Raw genomic sequence first — 24,805 nt, 5'->3', positions numbered from 1 at the left:
CCACACACACACTCCCTCCCCCCCCCCCCCCCCCCACACACACACCTCCCTCCCCCCCCCACACACACACTCCCCTCCCCCCCCACACACCACACTCCCTCCCCCCCACCATCACACACTCCCTCCCCCCCACACACACTCCTCCCCCCACACACACTCCCTCCCCCCCCACACACTCCCCCCCCCACACACACTCCCTCCCCCCCCACACACTCCCACCCCCCACACACACTCCCTCCCCCCCCACACACACTCCCTCCCCCCCCACACACACTCCCTCCCCCCCCCACACACACTCCCTCCCCCCCCCCACACACACTCCCTCCCCCCCCCCACACACACTCCCTCCCCCCCACACACACTCCCTCCCCCCCCACACACACTCCCTCCCCCCCCCACACACACTCCCTCCCCCCCCACACACACTCCCTCCCCCCACACACACACTCCCTCCCCCCCACACACACACTCCCTCCCCCCCACACACACTCCTCCCCCCCACACACACTCCCTCCCCCCCACACACACTCCCCCCCCCCACACACACTCCCTCCCCCCCCACACTCCTCCCCCCACACACACTCCCTCCCCCCCACACACACTCCTCCCCCCCCACACACACTCCCTCCCCCCCCACACACACTCCCTCCCCCCACACACTCCCTCCCCCCCACACACACTCCTCCCCCCCCCACACACACTCCCTCCCCCCCCACACACACTCCTCCCCCCCACCACAACACACCCCTCCCCCCCACCACACACTCCCTCCCCCCACCACACACACCTCCTCCCCCCACCACACACACTCCCTCCCCCCACACACACTCCCTCCCCCCCCACACACACACACTCCCTCCCCCACTCACACACACACACACACACACACACACACACACACACACACACTCCCTCTACACACACACACACTCACACTCCCTCCACACACACACACACACACACACACACCCCCCACACACCCTCCCTCCCCACACACACATACCCTCCCTCCCCACACACCCACACACACTCCCTCCACACACACACACACACACACACACACACACACACACACACACACACACACACACACACTCCCTCCACACACACACACACACACACACACACACACACACACAACACACACACACACACACACAATCACACACACACTTCCTCCCTCCACACACACACACACACAAACACTCCCTCCACACACTCACACACACCCTCCCCCCCCCACACACACACACCCTCCCCCCACACACACACACCCTCCCTCCCCACACACCCACTCCCTCCCACACACCCACTCCCTCCCACACACCCACTCCCTCCCACACACCCACTCACACCCTCCAACACACCCACTCACACCCTCCAACACTCTCTCTCTCTCCATCCTATACATACACTCCCTCCCTCACACACCTTCAAAGTGGATCTGTATATTTTAAGCAGCAATGCCCCTGGGATTTTTATTCATTGCATTTTTTTACATAATTGGAACCAGAGGGTCGTAGTGTGCTGAACCGTGCTATTTTCAACGCCCGAAACCCCCAGTTCCCAACACAATTACCATGGTAGCAATTGCCAGTGCCCGGCTCCCTCCTGGGTGAGCAATGTCGTTCAAACCTCGGATTCCGAGGGCCATTAGGCAGCTGCAACGTCATTGGTTGCAACTTCCTATTGGTCGACAGCTGCGGCCATGTTGTATTCTCCAGAGGGAGCACTGGCAGCTACCACAGTAAATATAATCCGGATCCGGTGGGTCTCCAGTGCTGAATATAGCACAGTTCAGCACCAAAAGCAGCTCATGAAACAATTACACTATAAGCTTTTTGTAGCCGGAAATGTGTTGTAGCCGCTTGTGCGATGCAGGGCTACACCACAGGTATTATACACAGTTCCACTATACAGAGGTGGGCAACTCCAGCCCTCAAGGGCCACCAACAGGCCAGGTACTAGGGATATCCCTGCATCAGCACCGGTGGCTCAATCAGTGGCTCAGTCGTTGACCGAGTCACTGATTAAGCCACCTGTGCTGAAGCAGGGATATCCTTAAAACCTTAGCTAGTGGGGGCACGACTGGAGTTGCCCACTCCTGCACTATATGTTGGCGATGGGTGTTCATACCCTGCTTAAAAGGACACAGAAACCTCAAGAAGAAACCACAATGCCACTCTGCATTTCATTCACTTGGTGGAGAAATGGGGCAATAATGGGATTTACAGCTCCTTAGAAGGCCCCTAAACCTCAAGTTCCATCTATTCTCTACATTTGCCTTTTGCACTGGTAGAAGAAAGAAAAAAATTATTCCTGAGGGAATTTAGTAGGGGTTGCATCCAGATCCTTGTTGATCTCTCTCATATAACCCCTGCTAAATCTCCACATTCTGTCCAAGCGGCATTTCCCAAAACCCAGCACCCAACCATCAGCATGACACTGTGGTGGGAACCAGGACATTCCTGCAGGCCTTGGCTCACCACACAAGAGGCTTTGTCGCCATTTTCGACACGAAAGCCTTGCGTGTGCGGACAGGTTAGACGAGGGGGGGACTGCGCTCTATTTTTAGGGAGTGAAAGGAAGCCTTTTTGACTCTTCTGCAATGGTTCTTGTAAAAGAAATTTGAGAAGCACAGTTTTCACAGAACAAGCCCTCAAAACAGGCATAGAAATGTAAGGAGTATGCGTGGAGCAGCTGAAAGTTGATCTGTAACTGACATCCTCGGGGCTGTAAACATACAGGGAATTGGGTGAGCCAAGGAAGCTAGGCTGGTTAGAGTATTGATATATTGCATGATGTACTTCACATAAGTATGTGGTGTGTGAAGCACTTGATGAGGACTAAGTAGAGGGTAATTTTGATGGGACAAGGTCCCCTAGGACCAAAGTATACTAATGGCAATGACATGTTTAAATGGCTACATCTGTGTGATTGATGGCTTCTTCTTTTTTTTTAACCAGAATTTGACACCTATAAGTATTTTTCATTCATTTTTAAAGCTAGTTTGTGAACACTGTGAACAGAGACTTGGGCGAGGTTTGATCTCCTCTTGCTACTCCCTTTTGTGTGATCGCCATTTTAAACACCAGTTTACAACTAAAACTCCCTCTCCCCTCCTTATTTTTACTGGTTCATGGGTTGGGTGGATTAAGTGTAAACCGTACACTTTTTTGACCAACACTTCACCTTTCAGAAACCCCCAAGAAAAATACATTTGTAGTTCATTTCCAAGGAAACAAACTCAACCAATGCTTTACTTTTAGCCAAGTTGGGGACCATACATTTGTTAAAATTCTTCACACAAGGTATTGTTGGCTGGCTATGTGAGATATTGATGCAAGTAAAGCGTAAATTAACTTTCCTTTCATAACACTATTATATTAAATGTTTCAGTAATACCTTTCTGCCTGGACACCGTTCTTTCAAAGGTAGGAGCACTCAACATCGCCAGCTGGAAATTGTGTCGGGTGCATGGTTACACCCCGTGGGGGTAATCACGGCAAACTGAATCCAGTCCAAAAAAAACCCCCCACGTCACTCCACAGGTCCATCTCGACAGGTCCGTGTTTGGACCGAAACGTCGATCTGTCTACAATCACGTAATTTGTTTGTGATGTTGAATAGACCTGTGGAGAGCTGTTTTTTCCCCCTCGGCAGGGTTCAGTTTGCAGTGGACACTGTTCTGTGACAGAATATGCACAAAAGACCAGAAACTTTGTTGAACACATGGCTGTGGCAGCATGTCCAGCCTCGGGTCACAGAGCAAGTGCCAGACAGCACATGTCTGTGGCTAAAAGCCTTTAAAACACCACCAAAGACCACAAGGTAACAACTGCGTGCTTTCTAGCAGAGCCCATCCCATTTTGACACAGCCCCCCAATGAAATAAGGCATTAAAGATAACATGAGAGTATGAGTAACCTAAATAAATATATGTGACCTGATATTTATTAAATGACCCCAAGTGAAGGAACAATGGCTTATAACAGAGGTGCTCAACTCCAGTCCTCAAAATCCCCCCAACAGGTCAAGTTTTCAGGAAAGCCCAGGTTCAGCACAGGTGGCTCAATCAGTCCCGACTGAGTCTCTGATTGAGCCACCTGTGCCGAAGCTGGGATATCCTGAAAACCTGACCTGTTGGGGGGGTCTTGAAGACTGAAGTTGAGACCCCCTGGCTTATACGATTCTATTACCGATCTTAAACAGAGAGCAGCACATACTTCCTCTCATTTGCTCTGGTGGTGTAGGAGATATCCTATTGTCCTGTGATTAGGCTACCAGAAACCAGAGAGCGATGGTTCAAATCCCCTAGAAATCGGCAGTGGTAAGTGATGAAAACTTTACTGCCAATAAAGCAGACTAAAATGTGTACACTGGACAGAATGGTACAGTTCAGTCGTCATCGCCAGACTTCAGGTAATCTGAACACATTGACTTGCGATGAGAAACGTTACAAACAAGGAAATACCAGATTGAATAGCATCAGCCAAGGATATGGACCAGATCTTGCTGGTTGGCAAAAGGCTGGTCATAGCATGAAGGGAAATGGTTTGCATTGGCTATGACGGGACAGAGGCTCATGAGAGCAGCAGCAACACTATTACTAGGGTCGACTAAACCTCTTCATTCTAAAACGTTTAATTCAGCAAATATCAAAAGTCAGAGCTGTAAAGTTTATCTGTCTAATAAAGGAGAGATGCCTATGAGTCTGGGTCGGTAATCAGGGCGCTGAGAAGAGGGCCTGGTGCTGGCAAGCTGCTGGTTTGTGGTCTGCTAACAGATTGAGAGAAGCTTCTGCCAGTGTAACAGGAGCTGGCCCAAGAGCCAAAGCTGAATCCTAACACTAACAAGCGGCACAGGAGGGACTATGCAGGAAGGGCAGTAATGTGTTTCTTCTCTATTCCTAACCAAGGGGATTCAGGGTTTGAAGTTGTAGGAGGGAGGAAACCAAAGACAGAAGATTGGAGTATGAGGCAATAGTACACAGCTTGAAAAGTGAGTAGCGTTCAGAACCAGGGCAAGATGACATCACATGACAGGACACTCTTGGGGTACATTGGAAGCACATTTATACTTATTTTCCCCAAACCTCTGACAAAGACCTTATCAACCTCGACACTGTTCTGTAACACAATGTTAGCAGACCGCTCCACCCACATACTGTAGCAGCATCCCTGGTGAGGGCTAAGGGGGACCCTGGAGGCTCCCGGCAAGAGGAGGCAAAGACGCTTCACACCTGGCTAAGATGTGACAGTACACTGGAACACAGCCAACACAAACTGGCAGAGTACCAGGTAAAGCGGACATTAATAAGGGAAGCAGTCACTCTCAGGTTGCAGACTGCTCCAATCATCCCCCAAGGCAGGGGATTACCTGTAGATGCTGGGCTTCTCTATCAGCTCCTAAGTATTGTGCTGGGGAAAAGTATTGCTTCGAAATTGTTTTCCTCAAAGTGCTTAGAGAGAATACCATTTGCCCACGCACATAGCTTCTGGTTAAATAACTTGCTAATTTGCCATTTGAAGGTATTAAGTTTATTATTTTACTGCAGAGAAATGCCACATTTAGACATCAACGCTCTCCATGGTTCAATGAATCTTCCTAAAATGTTAGAAACTTCACACCAATCAATGGCACCCAATTGCAGTTAGAGATGGGGCCAAGAACAAATGAAACACACACATACACACACACACACACACACACAATTTGCTATTCAAGTGCCAGACTTGACCTTAAAGAAAGCTTAAAATAGCATGGAGAGCCAATAAAGTGTATATCTGCTATACTAATATAATTACATTATAGCAGATATAGTATGAGGGCACTAATTTTTTTTTTTTTTTTTTTAATTTTTAATGGTTGGTTAGAGAAAAACATTAAGGTTATCATACGGTAATAATAATAATAATAATAATAATAATAATAATAATAATAATAATAATAATAATTCATATTTCATCTCAATGAGCCAAGTCAACCAAATTTGACCACAGAGTTATATAGAGCCACAGTGTGTGTGTGTGTGTGTGTGTGTGTGTGTGTGTGTGTGTGTGTGTGTGTGTGTGTGTGTGTGTGTGTGTGTGTGTGTGTGTGTGTGTGTGTGTGTGTGTGTGTGTGTGTGTGTTTTTTTAAAGTTTTGCTTATTTTGTATTTTTTTTAAGGCCCCTCAGAACAGCATTTGCCTGTAAGGTGAGGGGTTAGACTCCCACTTGCACAGCTGCTGATTCCAGCAGGTTGGGAGCTGGTAACAGGGGGGGCCCTGTTGGAACTTGTTACAACAGCAACGCAAGAGAAGAATCCATGGTGCTGGGCCTGATGCGCTTGATGAGCCCCAGCCAGCTGCTGTGTGCAACAAGATGCGAGGCTGTGAGTGGTGGGCTCTTAGGCCTGGCTCACATTCCAGTTACCCTTCTCTGCAGTCATCTGCTGCTTTCTCCTAAAGCGATTTGTCGAGTGGAGATGGCTACAGGCTGCGTCGCACGTGCATAGGCAGGTCCTCTAATTTCTTCACGGAGGAGTGGGGATGATGAAAAAGGAATAGGCAATCAATATGCTCTTAATGGTTTTCGCACCTGATCTCGTCTGCATACACACACAAGTTTCAGCTGCCTCACGGACTACCTGTTTGCTAGGCAGGACCTTGAACTCCCAAGTCAAGCTGTGCAGTCCGAACTGCTCAGATCAAGACGACAAATACTTCATCATTAGCAACTTGCTTGTCATGGGTTCCGTGTTATTTGTTGCTAACGAATTCCAGCCTAGCAATCAACATTTAGAAGAAAATACCACTACATAAACACAACATGTTTTCCCTGCTTCCCTATCAGTTGTGATTTTAATTTATTTGACAAACTTCTTTTTTTGATTCCAAACAGAGAAAAATTAGCCTGCGCTCCCTCAACTGCCGAGTTAAATGGGGCAACGCTTTAGTGAAAGTCACACACCCATTTGTACAAAGTAGTAGGCAAAAAAAAAACACACATACTCACACACACACTTGGCTCAGGCATTTTTTTCCCTTCTCCCCTTATTTTGCTTTTAGGAAGTTGTGTCTCACCCCATAAGCTGAGGTATTAATCACACAGCGTCTGGTTTTAATCCACACGCTCCCAAGTCCTAAACGGATGGTTATCTGGAGAAGGAGTATTCCCCTTAATCTCACTCCACAGCCAAGAAAGTGGAAAATGAAAAAAACAGATTGGAGCAGCAGTCGAGCAGTTTGCTCGGTCAGACGCTGCCTCAGGGAGATCCTTCTGCAGCTTTGCCTTTTTTTTTTTTTTTTTTTTTTAAACAAAAATATTGACTTTAACAAGCAAGTATTGAGGCCATGATGAGCAGTTACAGTGCTTAATGCAGTGCCTCTCAGGAAAAGCAGCAAGCAAAGGCAGATCAAGAACGCACCATTCTATGACCGAGTCCTTGGCAGTAGAAGAAGCTCCCTCCATAGCCTCTCCGACAGAGAACAGCGAGATTCCCTCGATGATAGCCTGATTGGGTCGTCTCCAGAGACAGACTATGACCTGAGAGAAGTCACTTTACATTCCTGCACATAACTCATAGTGGTTATGTTTTATCATGTAGACCAGATCCCCGTCAGTGATCTGTAACTTGTCAAGGCTTTGCAAGGAAGATGATCACTTTGGCCTCTTCTTCTTCTGGTCCAACTGCCCAAGAAGAGATAAGCTTTGGAACATAAACTTAACAAGGTTCAGCTACAAGGTGTCAGATACCTTAGGACGTGGACCAGAACCGACCAATAAGAATGTACACTGGGGAGGGGATATCAGCACACTTCAATAAATAAAATAATCACTGCACAGGGAGAAAGAATAAAATCAGCGTATAAACATCAGCCAGCATGTGAGCAAAGGCTTTCTACTTTATAGCAAGTCACCCAATAGGAGGACACGTTTAGTGTTTCCTACAAGTATAGTGTTCATAGGAACAGAGAATACAGTCCTGCCAAGTCTTTCCTTTGGAGCGAGTCTCATTCATTCCCAGCATCAATGAATAGTAGACTTTAATTGGAATCACACTTATTTAAGTTAGAATTATTCAAACCCCCCCCCCCCCCACCCCACCGTTTTCATACACACATTTATGGAGATACGACAGACCAGAAGCCAATTAAGTGGGCAGCCGCCCTCATGCTGGAGATGGCATCTTGACATCTGAGCTACAAGGCACCTATGAGTCCTGGCAGCTAGGCTTGTGAGTGTAAAACAGTGGGGGAAATCTCAGACTGTGTTTATCTCAACAGAAAATATGAAGTGCCAAACCTGTAATCCCCAAACACTGCAAGCAAAGCAGCAGATTCTGTCAGCCCAACATGTGAGGGAAGAAGTAGATTTTTTAAGAAAGCTTTCTGTGAGTTCACACACAGTTTCTGCTTCTCTCTAGTCAGCTATTTATCACTTTCCGCTTTAAAAAAAATAAAAAAGGCCCTGGCAGATATCCTGGATGAGAGTTCTGTGGTAGATGAAGCAGTGGGGGGAGCAGGGGGGGGGGGGGGATATGCATGATGCAAACCATTTGGAGCAGAGTGAGAACGCTGCCAATACAAGCTGCTCTACTGAAACAAGTAAGGAAGTGATGGGACATACTGCGTGCCAGAAAGTGCCTACACACAGCGAGCGCGCGCACACACACGAGAAGGGGGAAAAAAAACCAGTATACGTGTGCGTGCACACACAGTGCACCAGAGGAAATACAAAGCCTTCTCTCTCCCCCCCCCCCTCCACCCATGACACAGAGTTAGATGTCAGTGGTGAAAAGGTCAATATTTTCTCCTAGCACCGCACTCAATGACTTATCCGTGGTCTCTGCGCGGAGAAAACTTTGTAAGAATACAGAAAGAGGGGACAAGAGCGGGAGATGTCGGGAGCGTGTGCATGGGTGTAGGGAAGGGGAGACAGACAGCAGGGCATGGGGGAGAAAGACTAGGAAGAGTCGATATGTCCCACCACTGACCTTTTCTGAGGTCTTCTCCACGTAACATGGGTCCTGAGGGGCAGCGAGAAGGGGCACAAAGCCCGAGAGGAGCCGATCTTCCTCTAGGATAAGGAGTGCGAGGTCGTCATCGGGATCCTTATAGAGAGGAACCTCGGACTGGTTTACGGAGGTCAAAGTGTTACAGAACTCTGCCAGCACCCTCCACACATCCAGAGCAGGCCTGCAAAAGGAAGAGGGTAGGACAGGTCACTCTACAGTTCCTTAAGCCTTCCGAGGTGTCGCACACAACATCACCGCTCGCCAACAGAGACCATGCCATCTTTAGTCCATGTCTCAACATCTCCGAATTTATTTAAATATGAACAGATTTGGGAATAGAGTATGCTCGGTCAATGCTGCATGGACATCATGAATAAAGCACCACACATTACTGTCTTGGGGACCATAGTATTCATAGCACCAGGGGGGGGTGAAAAGTGAAGTGGTTCATGCACACAACAGTCATTCTCATTTTTGGGAGGGAAGAAAGCTCGGCACCACAACGCATATTACTTTTGTATGAAGAGCACCCTATTATTTGTAAAATAGAACATAATATGTATTGCTACTGCTTTGCCCTCAACAAATTCGTAATATCCCTGGACAATATCCAAAACTTTGCAGGAGGAGAGAGGGCATCTTCCTTGTAGATGTTATAATGTCTTTGGGGAAGGGCAGAATGTTGCACAAATAAAAAGGAGTCTGGGGGGGGGGGGGGAGAAAGGTGGAAGAGAAAGGTAGAAGGAAATGTGAGGAATTGTAAGGTCTGGCTAACCATACAGGGACACAGAATGAAGCGATTTAGCAGAACAGACATCCCTAAAACAAGAGGACAGAGGTGGTGGCATTTTAAAGGGTAGAAAGTACTTTGACTACGTGAACAAAATTTGGGGGATTGAGCCAAGAACAACAGAAGAGATCAAGGAACATGGAAGAACAGAGACAGAGGCTCCGGAATGTAAGTAAAAAAGCCCATAAAAAAACAGGAGAGAGAGAGAGATTGAGGAATTTGGAAGGGCAGAAAAGCCCGTGGAACACAGGAGAACAGAGGGAAAGGGCTTTGGAGCTGTGTAAGATAAAAGATGGGGTTCCAGGTGCTGGATCTCTTAGCTGCCTCATTTGGCAGAGGTTCTGCACCAGGAAACGCCTGTTGACACAAAACATCTCGCCAGCGAGCACGTGATGGCAGTCGGAGAGAACACTATGTACCACTGACTGACATGTAATCCCCCCCAGCCTCTTTGAAAAAAGAAAGAGCTTGCTCGGATCCTTTACTGTCAGAGGGGTTCATCTTCTCTCCAAAATCTGCCATCAAATGTGCAGATGAAAAAACAAAAGGGGGGAGGGAGAAAGAGAAATAAACAGAGGGAAGGCGTCAGTGAGGTAATGGGAACATTGCAGAAAGTGTAGAGGCAAGAAAGGGTTTTAATGGTTAAATGGACTGAACTTGATGTAACCCCAGGAAAGATCCTGTTCTGCCCCTCAGGTCTGACAGATATCAGAACGAAGCAGGCACCGGATGTCAGAGGAGTGGGGTGCACGGGGCCTCCTGGGAGATAAAGTTGCACGTCCGTGCCTTTAACCCTCGGGATGCCCCTGCTGCCCGCTCTGGGCCGAGCACTTCCGGTCACACACATCCCGTGCCAAAAAGCAGCGCCAAGTCACACAGACCAAGGCTCGCAGAGTAAACAAACTGACAACAACAACTGTGACAAGAAGAGAGGCCAAGAAAGGCACAGACAATCAAGGAGAGTGGAAGAGGCCAGGGGAGAGGAAAAGAATGAGATGAGGGGAGAGAAAGTAACGAGGAGAGACAAAGTGAATGGAAGCAGAAGGGAAGCATGGTCCAACAATTATCAAGTTTCAGTCAGCTCACATACATAAAGAACAGCCCAGAGCGTCCCTCATCTCCCCTCACACTTAACCACTGTACTCTCACCTAGGTAACTGAGCTACAGACTATACCCCAGAGCTCTTGCATGGGAATAATTACAAGGTGACAGATTGTTTCAAATAGCCGTGTTTGATAATGGGCGAGGGAGAAGCAAGGAGCTGGAGATATCATCGAATAATTACTCTTCAGGAGACATTGTACCTATTATAGGGGCTGTTTTTAAAAAAAAAAATTTAAAAGGCAACAGAAAAAAAAATAATAATAAAAAAAAAATCTGGCTCTAAAGTTAAAAATCGAAATTATTTTTACATGGGGAAAATACCGTCTCACAACATGCTGCAATACCACTCCCAACGCATTTGTTTCAGAGAAAATAGAACTACCCTAAACACACAAGCCCTTGCTAGGTCTGCCACTATGCTATTGTAGCATTCCTGGCTCTGCTGTCCTTTACATTTTCGACAAAAGGAGTACGGTTTGCCACGCTAGTATATATATATATATTATTTTTTTTATTTGTAATAAGAAGCTGGATATCAGAAGTCGCTCTCAGTGCAGCAGCCTTTTGTCGCAAAATATAAAAAAAAAATACTGTCCAATAATTCTTTTTTTGGACCCAGCATGGATTGCAAGCTATTTAGCAAGGAGTAGCCCATTTCCAAGTTCAGTTCGGGGTTCTAGCCAACGCTAATAAGTAGTCCATTCAACAAATGGAGGCTATTGGAGCCACTGGTGCCCCGGTGTGGGCGGACACCTACAGTGCAGTTAGAGTGTACTGGAGGATACAGCCCCTGCTCTGTTCTGCGGGTCTCACACAACAATGGGCTCTCCCCCCTCCCATTGACATATGGATGGAGTCCTAAGCTCTGTTTATTTCAGCAGGATGGCAAAAATAACAGTTCATTTACTTTTTATTGCCTAAAATTCCAGGGTTTAATATAACTGTCAGTTTGAGTGGAGGCCAGCTGCTGCTTGATAGGTTGCAGAGTTTGGTAGGGGTCCCCTCTCGGGGCATGCTGGTATTAATTAAAGTGCGTTATGGGGAGCAGACCCCCTTTTTTTTGTTTTTTTTTAATGGAACTTGCCTTGGCGATCGACAACCAAGACAGAAACACAAAGCTGTTACAGCGAGACATGGGATAGTGCCAGGACACAGCGACAAGACTGCGTGTGGAGAGAAGATGCATAAGCAAAGATGAAATAGGACGTTCAACAGCGTTTAAGGCTTGGAAGGAAAGCCTACTGCACTACTCCAGCAGCAATAGGGTTAAACACAATCTTTTAAAATAATTGTGCTTGGATCTACAGGAGGGCAAACAATAACAATACAGCATTACATGATCATTGTACCCTGTACTGTATACATAAAAGGCACCAAGGAGGTTACAATGTCATTTTAAAATGAAAGACTAGGAGTAGGAATTCAGCTCAGAGGACATGGTGAAAAATACTGACATTTGAAGTTGGGACTTGCCTGATTTGGGGTTAACCTTGGCGTGGTGGACAAGCCAACACTTAATTGTAACCAAAACCTCTATTTAAATGACATTCGAAATAGCTAAAGATGTGCAGGCTTTTCAGCACCATGCTTTTAGTAACAGGATAATGAATGACAAAATGTTAGATTTTAGTGAATTTGTACAGTATCTGCATTGATCTTGTGTTTTTTTGCCTTTAGCTTTTTGATCCCTCAATAGCACTATATGTATTGGGTTAGCCAACCAGAATACAAAGCTCAATACAAGCCGAGATACCTGAGGCACAAACACTTGCCCAGAGTGAGCACTGGGTCCCATAAGAACATACCCAAATCTTACAATACCCCATTTATTCTCCTACGTCCCAGTTGTTTCTGCACTTTCCATTGCTGCCCAACTTCCCCCCTTCGCCACCATCGGGGTTCGTAATGCATTGCAAAGCATCCATTTCCAAGGACTACTTTCAAGACGCTACCCATCGATGTGAACATTTACACACCAGATAAGACAAATGCATACACACTCCCATCAACCTCCAGGTTGCCCCAAATGTGCAAACCGTTCTTGAAACGCTCCCTTACCAAATGGACCTCTACTTCATTTGTTGTATACAGCTGCCAATACCGAATATGCTGTACAGACAGAATAATAAAAAGATACAATGAATCCATGGCCCCACAGGGCTTCTGCACTTCCCATACTGTATAATAGCACCGGCACTTGGAGACAAAGGCCCAGCTTGACTTAATGTTAAACCTTAGTGCAGATAATGGCCATTACATATGAATGGAAAGCATCAAGGCTTGGCATGGTTCGATTAACCTGGCCCAAAGTGTTGCCCCAAGAAGCAGTGTCTTCAACAAGTTTCTCCCATTTAAAGGGGTGGTTCCATGCAACTATAATTAACTAAAATTGCAATACAAGAAAACCCTTTCATTAAACACCTCTGCCATTTTTGATAAGTTGTTAATGGCATTTCTACCTATTTTGTTGTTTTGTTTGCTTTAATAGGTTGGTAGCCGGTGTGTGGAAGGCTGGATAATAAAGATCGCCAAAATGGCCACGCCAGCTGATTTCTGTTGAGTGCGGGTTTGGAACGCTTGCATAATGAGGATAGAAGGAAGTAACCATTCTAATGCGGACCAGGGCCGAGTTACTGAATCCTATTCAGATGAGTGACATCCCAACCGTTCTTCACAATAGACTGCGATTTAATCGTTTTATTCTAAAACGACTGTGACCAAATAGAAAAATATAAATTAAATTAAAAAAAAAAAAATGTACTTTTTTTTTTAAATCTCTTTACAATATCATGCTTTTTAACTCCATGCCTCATTTTATTCCCATCTTCCTCACTAATTCATCAGATGAACCATTTTCCTATAGTTATACTTGGGGGAGATTCACTAATCTCCAATAAAGGGCATCCGAACTTGGTCCCATGTGAACGACCAACCACTGGGTTTGCAGTTAAAGCAAAATCTACCTCCAGTACCTTTTATCAGAGTTTATCGAATGCCAACCATAGGCATATCAAAGCTTTGGAGGACATACCCCCTCCCCCTTAAAGTATGTTGTAGTCCAGGATCCATACACATGGAATTATTTTGTAAAGTATTTTGTAACTTGCAGCCAACAGCAAAAAAAAAAAAAAAGTGTTTATTTTCACAAACCAGACATGCAATTCATGTTGGTTAAAAACAGAGAGACTGTACAGGGCACAGTATGTACAGAAAACACAGGAGTACCTGTGTCTTACATAGATAGGTTCTCTGGTCTCTAATGCAACAGTGGTGTGATTTGAGCAAAATTGAAGCAAACACAAATCACTATAATTTTGTGTGTGTCTGGGTTATCATAAAACGGTCCTTGTTGCCCTTTCCCCCATGTTCATTGGTTTGACATTTGTGGAGTATAAAGAATTATAGGACACACGTTATAATGGGATGTATAAACTTCTAACTGGCTGTTACTAGTATCCTATCTGCCAGGTCTAAAGCGACGAACTTCCATAGTGAACGTGCATGAAATGACGCGTGCGCGCACACACACACACACACACACACACACACACACACACACACACACACACACACACACACACACACACACACACGGGTGCCCAATGATACATCCAATTGACAAAACATATACAGTAACAAGTATCAAGTTTAAATACTTCAATAATAATAATAATATTTACTTGGTTATTTAGTTAAAACCTTTGGCCAAAGCGTCATAAGCCTGCATACCATGTCAAGGTATAACCAAAGTACCATCCATACTATTTACATAGCGCTTTACAATACACGTGACATATATCATAACACACAATGGGAATAAGCTTTTCGGACATAAAATAGGAAAAGTGTCCCTTGCCCTGAAAAGCTTACAATCTAAGTGGTGAGTAGGGAGAGCGTACCATAACATCCTCCTACTGTCTCTGTAAGTGCATCTGCAAGGGGTGAAGGTAAGGGTATATATACGAGATGTATAGTATCCGTCAGCGGAGCTACTTAAATGTTCCAAACAAGCACAAAATGTTCAAAACGTGACTTCAGTTTGCATGACATCACCGAAGCGTTTGAAATGCTGGTATCAATATTCTGTGGTTGGATAACTTCTAATGCAGCCACCCCAGCCCCCCCCCCCCCCCCCTTCTATTTTAAAAATATTACCCTCTCCTTTAATTATAATTAAAGATAGGTTATTAAAAATTTAAATATATATATATTTTTTTTTACACATTGTTAGACAGGAACAACAATGGTTTGGAGCAGCACTCCAATATATTGTAAAGTATTTAAAAAAACAAACAAACAAAAAAACCACTTGCAGTCTCAGTGCAGTAGGACAACTCATTTTTATTGCAGGACTAAAGAAAGGGCATGGACCCCAAAATGTTGCAATTGTTGTGCTAGAGAGCAGAAGATGTCTAGATTAGGTCAACCCCACCTTCTTTTTATTTTTGTAAAGATTTCCCCCAAAAATGCATTCTGCAATAAAAGGGAGTTGAATCTAGCTACACTTCTTAGACCAAGTCTTTTTTCTTCTTTTTTTAATTTTTGTATACATTGTAATATATCTTGGTGCTGATCCAATCCATTATGGCAGACCCCGATTATCCATTGGGCACAATGGATACAGTGCCCACGGCCTACGAAAAAGTTTTATGGCCCACAAAAATAGGCCGCTACAAATTTCAGATGACAAAACAGAAAAACTGCTAAACCAAACATAATAATTTGCTTTAATCGAATTACGTTACAAACCCTATTATAATAACACATGAACAAATGTGTTGGAGTGTTGGATATCTGAATTAAGTTTAATGATATTAGCGCCGATTTAAGTAAATGTAGATTAAACATCAACGTTGCTGCTCCTTTTGTTACCAAAATCACAGACTACATCTTCCAATTTAAACTTTTGCAAAAGCTCATTCTCAATTGAGTAGTGCCAGGGAAGAGAGCCGTTTCTGTCCCATGGTTTATCTACAGATATATCTTGGGGGGGACCTACGATGAGGAGTGCGCCCAGGGCCCACCGAGACTTTAATCCGGCCCTGCCTTGTTGCTCCTGTATCGTCTGTAAGCCTATTGGTGGAGGCAGCGGGTCAGAGCACCAATGCATAAGAAATAAGATTATTTTAATTTTTAAAGAAAATGCTAATGGCGAGTGCAAGATCATCGTTTTCCACCAAGCAGAATGACATTTCATAACTAAAACATTTTGGTTTTACATTTAAGAAAAGTAACTGGGCCGTTATTTCCCATTACTGTGCCATGTAAGCCACATGATGATATGAACCACTACGGAACCCTTTTTTTGTAGCACGAATGTCAGGCTGATGTGCAGTGCACAGAAAATATTTTTCTGTACTAACATGTAAACACAATATCCATCTTAAACCTAAAAGAAACCTCTTTTATAAAGAAGCCAGGTGGGTTGTGAAAGTCTAAAGTGGACACATTTTTTGTGGAAAAAAACAAACAAAAAACAACTGTTGTGGTCTGGAAAGCTCAAGTCAAACATAATAATAGTTTGCTTTAATAAATAAAAGGTATCAAACCACAAAGAATTTAGCTTCCGCCAGAACACTTTGATAGAATGTGGTCTGTGTATGTATGTACAGACGACACACACACACACACACACACACACACACACGTTACCGCATCAAAAAATAAATATCAAATAATATTCATCAAAAGCCACACAAAGCCAATATACTGTATGCTGGTGGCGGAGCTATGGGGAGAAATATATTGTAACACTGGAAGAGAGAAAAACCCACGACAAGCACTCAGATGAACCAGAAAGTAGCAAAAATGTATTAAATCAATTAAGACAAAGAATTAAATAAAAAAAGACAGATTAAGATCAGAGCTGGGACTAAAAGAAAAGCCTAACAAATGATCAAGACACACACTAAAACACAAATAAACTGCTATAGGGTCACAAAATAATCACTCAAATAAAGTGCTAAATGATACTTGAACCGCATAAAGGACGTATGTTACCTAAACAATCAATGGGATCTAAATACAGTAGTTCCCACTGAAAGTCTCGACTGGCCAGTCCATACAACATACATGAATGAAGTCAAAGAAGTACCAAGTGGAACAGAACTGAGTTAAACCTTGTATGGGAAAAGTACAGAGACCAGATAGAATAAGTGTGTTAATGCAGAGGAGCACATAATGTCCAACATAATGCTAAGATGTGTAGCAGTTTAGCAACACAGGTAATCAAGGCTGAAGTAGATCCACATGAGTGCTGCTAATATACAAACACGAGAGCCCAGAATTAAAGCAGTGATAGTGGGCATGTCAGAAAATACATCACCATATATCCCATGTGGCTCCTGGATAGCAGAATAAATATATATATATATTATATATAAATAAATATATATTATATATAAATACTAGCTGAGAGACCCGGCGTTGCCCGGGATGTAATTTTGGGGGGGCGTACAACAGGGTTAGGCTACCCCCCCCCCTTGACAGCTAGGTGGGTGACTGAGTTGACTGAGTGTGTGGGTGACTGGGTGGGTGACTGAGTGGGTGGGTGACTTTGGGTCGGTTTGACTTTGGGTCGGTGGGTGGGTGACTTTGGGTCGGTGGGTGACTTTGGGTCGGTGGGTGGGTGACTTTGGGTCGGTTTGACTTTGGGTCGGTGGGTGTGTGACTTTGGGTCGGTGGGTGTGTGACTTTGGGTCGGTGGGTGGGTGACTTTGGGTCGGTGGGTGGGTGACTTTGGGTCGGTGGGTGGGTGACTTTGGGTCGGTTTGACTTTGGGTCGGTGGGTGGGTGACTTTGGGTCGGTGGGTGACTTTGGGTCGGTGGTTGGGTGGGTGAGTTGGGTCGGTGGGTGACTGACTGGGTGGGTGAGTGGGTGACTGACTGGGTGGGTGAGTGGGTGACTGACTGGGTGGGTGACTGACTGGGTGGGTGAGTGGGTGACTGACTGGGTGGGTGAGTGGGTGACTGACTGGGTGGGTGAGTGGGTGACTGACTGGGTGGGTGAGTGGGTGACTGACTGGGTGGGTGACTGACTGGGTGGGTGAGTGGGTGACTGACTGACTGAATGGGTGGGTGACTGGGTGACTGGGTGACTGACTGAATGGGTGACTGGGTGACTGAATGGGTGGGTGACTGGGTGACTGAGTGGGTGGGTGACTGACTGAGTGGGTGGGTGACTGACTGAGTGGGTGACTGACTGAGTGGGTGGGTGACTGACTGAGTGGGTGGGTGACTGAGTGGGTGGGTGACTGAGTGGGTGACTGAGTGAGTGGGTGACTGAGTGGGTGAGTGGGTGACTGACTGACTGAATGGGTGACTGAGTGGGTGGGTGACTGAGTGGGTGGGTGGGTGGGTGACTGAGTGGGTGGGTGGGTGGATGGGTGACTGAGTGGGTGGGTGGGTGGATGGGTGACTGAGTGGGTGGGTGGGTGACTGAGTGGGTGACTGGGTGAAAGTGGGTGACTGGGTGAAAGTGACTGGGTGGGTGACTGGGTGGGTGGGTGACTGAGTGGGTGGGTGACTGAGTGAGTGGGTGGGTGACTACGTGAGTTTTTGGGTGACTAAGTGAGTGGGTGGGTGGGTTACTGAGTGGGTGGGTGACTGAGTGAGTGACTGAGTGGGTGACTGAGGGAGTGACTGAGTGAGTGGGTGGGTGACTGGGTGGGTGGGTGAAATGGGTGGGTGAGTGTGTGGGTGACTGGGTGACAGTGCGTGGGTGGGAGATGGTGTGTGACTTACCTTGACCCCGTGGCATCTGGCTGGGGCAGGAGGTGAGTTTGGGAAGCTGGGGGGGGGGGCAAGAGTGGCAGGAGTCCCGCGCCCCGCGCCCCGCTTCCCCTCTCCGGTAGCGGCGCACGTGATGGGGAGTCCCGCGCCGCGCTTCCCCTCTCCGGTAGCGGCGCACGTGATGGGGAGTCCCGCACCGCGCTTCCCCTCTCCGGTAGCGGCGCACGTGATGGGGAGTCCCGCGCCGCTTCCCCTCTCCGGTAGCGGCGCACGTGATGGGGAGTCCCGCGCCGCTTCCCCTCTCCGGTAGCGGCGCACGTGAGGGGGAGAGCAGGAGGCCCGGGCCGCGCTTCCCCTCTCCGGTAGCGGCGCACGTGAGGGGGAGAGCAGGAGGGCCGCGCCGCGATGGGGGAGGAGCCTGGAGTTTGCTGCTGAGCAGCAGGGCCGCGCTTCCTCCGCGGCGCACGGTGAGGGTGATGGTGCGGCTGGGGATGTTGCGGAGCGTGGGGATTTGGGTGAGGTGGGGAGGGGGGAGAGAGTGAGGGGCACCGGGAGAGGAGGGGCACCGGGAGAGGAGGGGGGTGTGTGGAAGGTGAGCTGCGGTCCAACTGACGGGGGAGGGTGTGTGTCCCTGTGTGTGTGTGTCCCTGTGTGTCCTTTGGCCCGTCACTCCGCCTCAGGCCAATGAGAGGTGTGCGGGGGCGGGCCAAGGGACCAATGAGATTTCCCCTAGGGACACCGGACATCCAGGCAGGCAGGCAGGCAGGCAGGCATACAGTGCTTTCACTAATATAGTATAAGATATGTATATATTTATTTATTTCAGAAGCAGGGCACGCGCAATACAAAATAAAAAAATAAGGGTAAAGGAAGGGTGCATACTATCCAAAAAGATACAGAGAAAGGAAAAAAAAAGTGTTACGGGGAAGGAATCCTAAAACAGGGAAGTTCTGTTATTAGTAGACCACAAAGTGGTGAACACATCAAAAACACTTAATAAGGGAACAATGTGTCAGAAAATATATCAACTACAACCACAGAGGGTCAAAAGTGCAACTATAATGTAAACATAAGCACTAGAGGTGTGTCTGCAGGGTACCACAAACCAGGGCAGGGGACCCGAACCCAGCTTCCCTGTTGTAGGATTCCCTCCCCTTAGGCTCCTCTCTGCCCTGTCACTCCTGTGACATCACTGGGGGCGTCACTTAGGTTTTTGGCTCCAATTGTTTTCCCACTGGGAGTGGTGTAGGGCAGGGGGGCGCAAACTTTTTTCCCTGCACCCCCCTGCCGGCGGTCCCCTCACTCCCGCCCCCCCCTCCTCAACTTACCCGCGCACCGGCGTAATGACGTCACGTTGCCACAGCAACGTGACGTCACATGACCTCGCAGCGTCATTTTGACGCCGCGTTGCCATGGCGACGCAGGAAGGAAGCCGCCGGAGCCTAGGTAAGTTAGGTTTACAGAGGCCCTGCAGCTCCCCCGGCACTTCATTTAAGTGCCTTCGGGAAGCGCGCAGGGCCTCTGTAAACCCCGCGCCCCCCCCCCCCCCGCCGGCAATCTCGCGCCCCCCTGGGGGTCGCGCCCCCCAGTTTGCGCACCGCTGGACTGTAGGGTATATCTGGGTTTGCTTGTCACTTGTTTATTTGCTCTTCAGAAAGGTCCCAGTGGGGAGCGAAACATTGACACACACACACACACACACACACACACACACACACACACACACAGGGAAATAAGTATATTGCTAAAGGCTTTCAACTTATATTACATTTAGAATTATTGGTTCATTTCCCCCCCCCCCCCGACCCCCCCTCAGGCACATAAAAATACAAATATCTTGGGGGTCAGAGGCCCGCGGATTTGCCATGTCCCGCTGGTGCAGGTTATACTGAGATAGCGGGGGGGGGGGAAAGGAAAAAGCCCAAGAGACACACAATAGTGTATTAAAGTTTACTAGAAATGGTACAAATACAAGGTAATGATGATGCCCGTTAAACACTAAAACATGCCATGCGCATATCGCCAAACACAGCTGTTTCACTGCTTCTGAAGATGGTCCTCACATCTGACGCCTCTGATATTACAGGTCCGTGTCTATTCCTCCCTTGAGGTAGGTGGGGTGTGGACTCCGCGGGAGAGAGACCCAAGGACTAAGATCTTTGGGTCAGCTACACTCGACGAAGTGTTGGAGACAATCCGCAATAGCTACCTCAAGGGAGGAAGAGATGCGGACCAGTAAGATCAGAGGCTGCGGACATCAGACACTGGGACCATCTTGAGTTTGGCGATATGCGCATTGCATGTTTTAGTATTGTACGGGCATCAGCGTTACCTTGTATTTGTTATGTACCATTTCTAGCCAATTTAAATGACTGGTGAGCACATTCAAGTCTCACACAGGTCTACAACCCGGCCTTTCCCCATTATCTCTTGGCATACAGTGCTTCCACTGCAGCCAGGGATTCTGGGATACTATTTCTAGTAAACAGGAATACATAATTGTGTCTCTTGCGCAGTTTCCTTTTTTCTCTCCATTTCTTGCAACCTGGATTTAGCAGCAGGACCGTGTGACTATGAAGAATCAGATCATTGATCAACACGCGGAGGGCCTTTTCAGAACGGACCCACTTTTCCACAAAGGACTGTGAGGACTTTCAGATAAATGACACTAATGAATGTGGAATTCATTACCCATGGAGACTGTGATGGCAGATGCAATAGATTTGTTCAAAAAAAGGTTGGACATCTTTTTAGAAAGGAAACGTATACAGGGATATACCAAATAAATAAACATGGGAAGGATGTTGATCCAGGGAGTAATCTGATTGCCAATTCTTAGAGTCAGGAAGGAATTTATTTTTCCCCTTATGAGATATCATTGGATGAAATAACACTGGGGTTTTCTGTTTGCCTTCCTCTGGCTCAATAAGTATAGATATAGGATAAAGTATCTGTTGTCTAAATTTAGCATAGGTTGAACTTGATGGATGCAGGTCTTTTTTCAACCTCATCTACTATGTAACTATGCCACTTTATACTTGACCTATATTTTTAATTCTGTATCTATGCATGGCATGATGTTACAACCAATTGATTTGTTGAATAGATGTTGAATCACAGCTGTATATGACTATGACTAAGTACTTTATATATAGCACATGATCTTTGGAATTTACACTTATGTTGACATATACACATGTCTACAGTATTTTATTTGCCAGTTTATATTGAGAGGGCCACAGTTACATTTACACTTAGAATACATTTCTTTTATTAAAGCAGCAATACTACTGTCCCCTCTTCTTTATCTTTCTTATTTGTATATCTAAATTTGTAAAGCATGTGACAATGTATAATTCTACATTCTTACCTAAGCTGGCAATCGTTTGGTGCTCCTGTTATAAATCTGTAAAAACCCAGATTGAGCGCCTAACATAATGGCTGCTTCAGTCAGTGTAACTCCGCAGCTACAATATATTCTTATATTACTAAAAGTAACATTATGTATTGTTACCGTTTGCAGCTTAAACTGCTGCGAACATTGGCAACAAATTATCACAGACAGGAAAGTGTTGCAAAGATCTTGCACTGCCTGGGAGGTGGGCTAAAACTGGCTATAGAAATCAAAGGATGCTTTAAAAAAAAACCTTCATTAAAATGATATTAAAGCTGCCGTTAAAAAAAATAAAAATTCCCCATTCAATATGTGCATCAATACAATCTGCACACGGACAAGTGATTAGCTAAGCTGCAGATCGATCCGTTCTCCTATCATCGATAGCTTGCTCCGGGTTATTTAATTCAGTTCTTGCACAGCATTTTGGGAAATGTAGTTCCAGGAATATGATTGACTGGGTAGTTACTAAATTCAATTGGTTCACTGCTCGAGAGAAGGCGGGACTCAATAGCCAGAGCCTATCATTTTTTTTTTTAAATACAAGTATTTTCTCATAGTACAGAATTGATTTATTATAAAAACCACGTAGGATATTGCTTGAACTGCTGCTTTAAGAGTTGAATAAAAAATTAATTTTAAAAAACAGAAAATTCACTATTATCCAATACTACAGAATTAATGTATTTAAAAAAAAAAAAACCCCCATAAAAGATTTCACATGTATTGCTACTTTATTACACTTCCCAAGCAGTGAAAGCTGGTTTAAAAAACTCCCACTTATGGGTATGGAGAGTCTCAGCACTGAAAAGGTTAAATGCAAGCACTGCACTTCATATTTCCTCACAATGTGTATGTGAGAGAGATCGGTATTTTCTCATCGGGAGTCAAAAGGCTGCAGCCTTTGGGTTGTGATGGCTCATGACAAAAGTTTAAAAGAGCATTTGGATTCATTACAACACGCAGGTTTCCGCTTCATCTGGTAACATCCCACTCCCTTCGTTACAGTGGCGGATTGGCAGATTTGTACTGGTAAATAAAGCTCTGTGCATCACAGACTTCCCTCGTCACAAATGACTTTACCTATCAAAGATGGTTGTCTCATCACTCGAATGGAAAGATACATTGTTTGCTCACAAGAAGTGGCGTAGCTAGATATGCGCGGGCCCCCGGGGAAACATTTTTTCAGGGCCCCGTTATTATTAATACTGACTGCAATTGTTTTCTCTCTCCCCCATCCTATCAGTGATCCACTCTCATCATCATCACTAGCTCTCCCCCACATCTCCATCAGATCTCCCGTCAAAACTCCATATCATCATCTCTCCCCCCCCCCCCCTCATCATCATCATGAGATCTTCCCCACCCACCTCCTGCATGCCTGAGGTAATGGACAGGCGCGGGGAGATGGTATACGGCGGGCCCCCGGTGTTAAAGGATAAGCCGGCAGAAGAATCAGCACTTGAGGCAGAGCAGGACGGCACGAGGTGAGGAGCGCGCTCTAGCAGCAGACGCTGGAAGTAAGAAAGACTTACGGGTGAGAGCACTGGGGCGCGCTCCTCCACTGCCGCCCTGCTCTGCCTGTGTAACAAGTGTCGATTCTTCTACCGGCTTATCCTTTAACGCCGGGGGCCCGTCACATACCATCTCCCGCGCCTTTCTACAGGGGAGCGGGGCCCCCAAGAGCCTGGGCTATAGCTACGCCCCTGCTCACAACAGGTATTGTTACTTACTGTACACTGTACGGTTGTGAGTTTGTTACTTTTTTAACCCACCATAACTTATACAAAGTGTGGTTGAAAACTATGCCAGCTTCATATTGCAAAGCCACTATAACCACTCTCACACTGAAGAGATGCCCTTCTTTAACCCAGGCTGTGCTAAAAAGATGTGTAATGCAGCAGGCATAATCTTATAGAGGCCCGTGTTAACGTGGATTAGCAGCCAAACCTGACACAGTGTACTCATTTTCCATGTCATTACCCACAATCCCTGGCTGAAGGGGAAGCATGGTATGCGAAGAGATAATGGGGAACGGCAGAGTTGCAGACCTGTCAGACAAGTGATATTTCTATCTGCTGTTTAGTAGCAGTATTCACAGCCCCACCTATGCCAAAGTTAAAAAAATAAATAAAAAAAATTAAAAAAGTAACATCTTAAAAATGGTATAGTCTACTTCCCCATGTGCTCTGCCCCCAGGATAGCCATATTAACTGTCCATGAGGGGGAAATAATAAAAAAATATCTGTGGGGGCAAATCCCACCCAAGATTGAAAGATGGGACCCTCTCCAATTCAAATTCAAGTGAAGATACCAAGCTCCAAACTACCCAAGTATTGAATAGAAGAAAAAAATGGCGCACAGCCGATGGAGCAGGTCATCAAAATAGTTGATAAAAATTATATATCTTTATTGATCCATATTAAATATTGATAAAGTGTATAATCCATACCCGAAACGCGTAGGAGGGTGTTAACCGCCGCTTTTTTAAATATGGATCAATAAAGATATATCATTTTTATCAACTATTTTGGTGACCCACTCCATTGGCTGTGTGCCAGTTTCTTTTCTTCTTTTCAATACCCAGCAACTCTACGTGGCTGCACGCATTCCAGGATATACAAGATTGGGGTATATTTGTGAGTACAACTGCTCTTTTTTTATTGCCTTATAACTGTATGCTGTGAATCCAGGGACCATCCCAATGAGGATTTGACTGGTGTTTTCACTACCAGTCTTGACCTTCAGGGATATTCTGGCCCTTTTGGGGATTTTACATCATTGCT

At 46.1% G+C, this 24,805-nt stretch overlaps 1 protein-coding gene across 2 annotated transcripts in view; it reads right to left on the bottom strand.

Annotated features, from left to right (window-relative positions):
- SMG6 (SMG6 nonsense mediated mRNA decay factor) overlaps window positions 1-24,805 on the bottom strand; it is a 149,685-nt gene that overhangs the window by 45,372 nt on the left and 79,508 nt on the right. For both annotated transcript variants that reach the window (XM_075589290.1, XM_075589289.1), the window contains exon 13: window positions 8,979-9,180. In XM_075589290.1, coding sequence (XP_075445405.1) covers window positions 8,979-9,180 — 202 coding nt within the window. The remainder of the gene's footprint in view (window positions 1-8,978; window positions 9,181-24,805) is intronic.

This window comes from Ascaphus truei, chromosome 3 (assembly GCF_040206685.1).
Source record: "Ascaphus truei isolate aAscTru1 chromosome 3, aAscTru1.hap1, whole genome shotgun sequence".
NCBI classification, from domain to species: Eukaryota; Metazoa; Chordata; class Amphibia; order Anura; family Ascaphidae; genus Ascaphus; species Ascaphus truei.
This window is presented reverse-complemented; position numbering and strand designations above follow the sequence as displayed.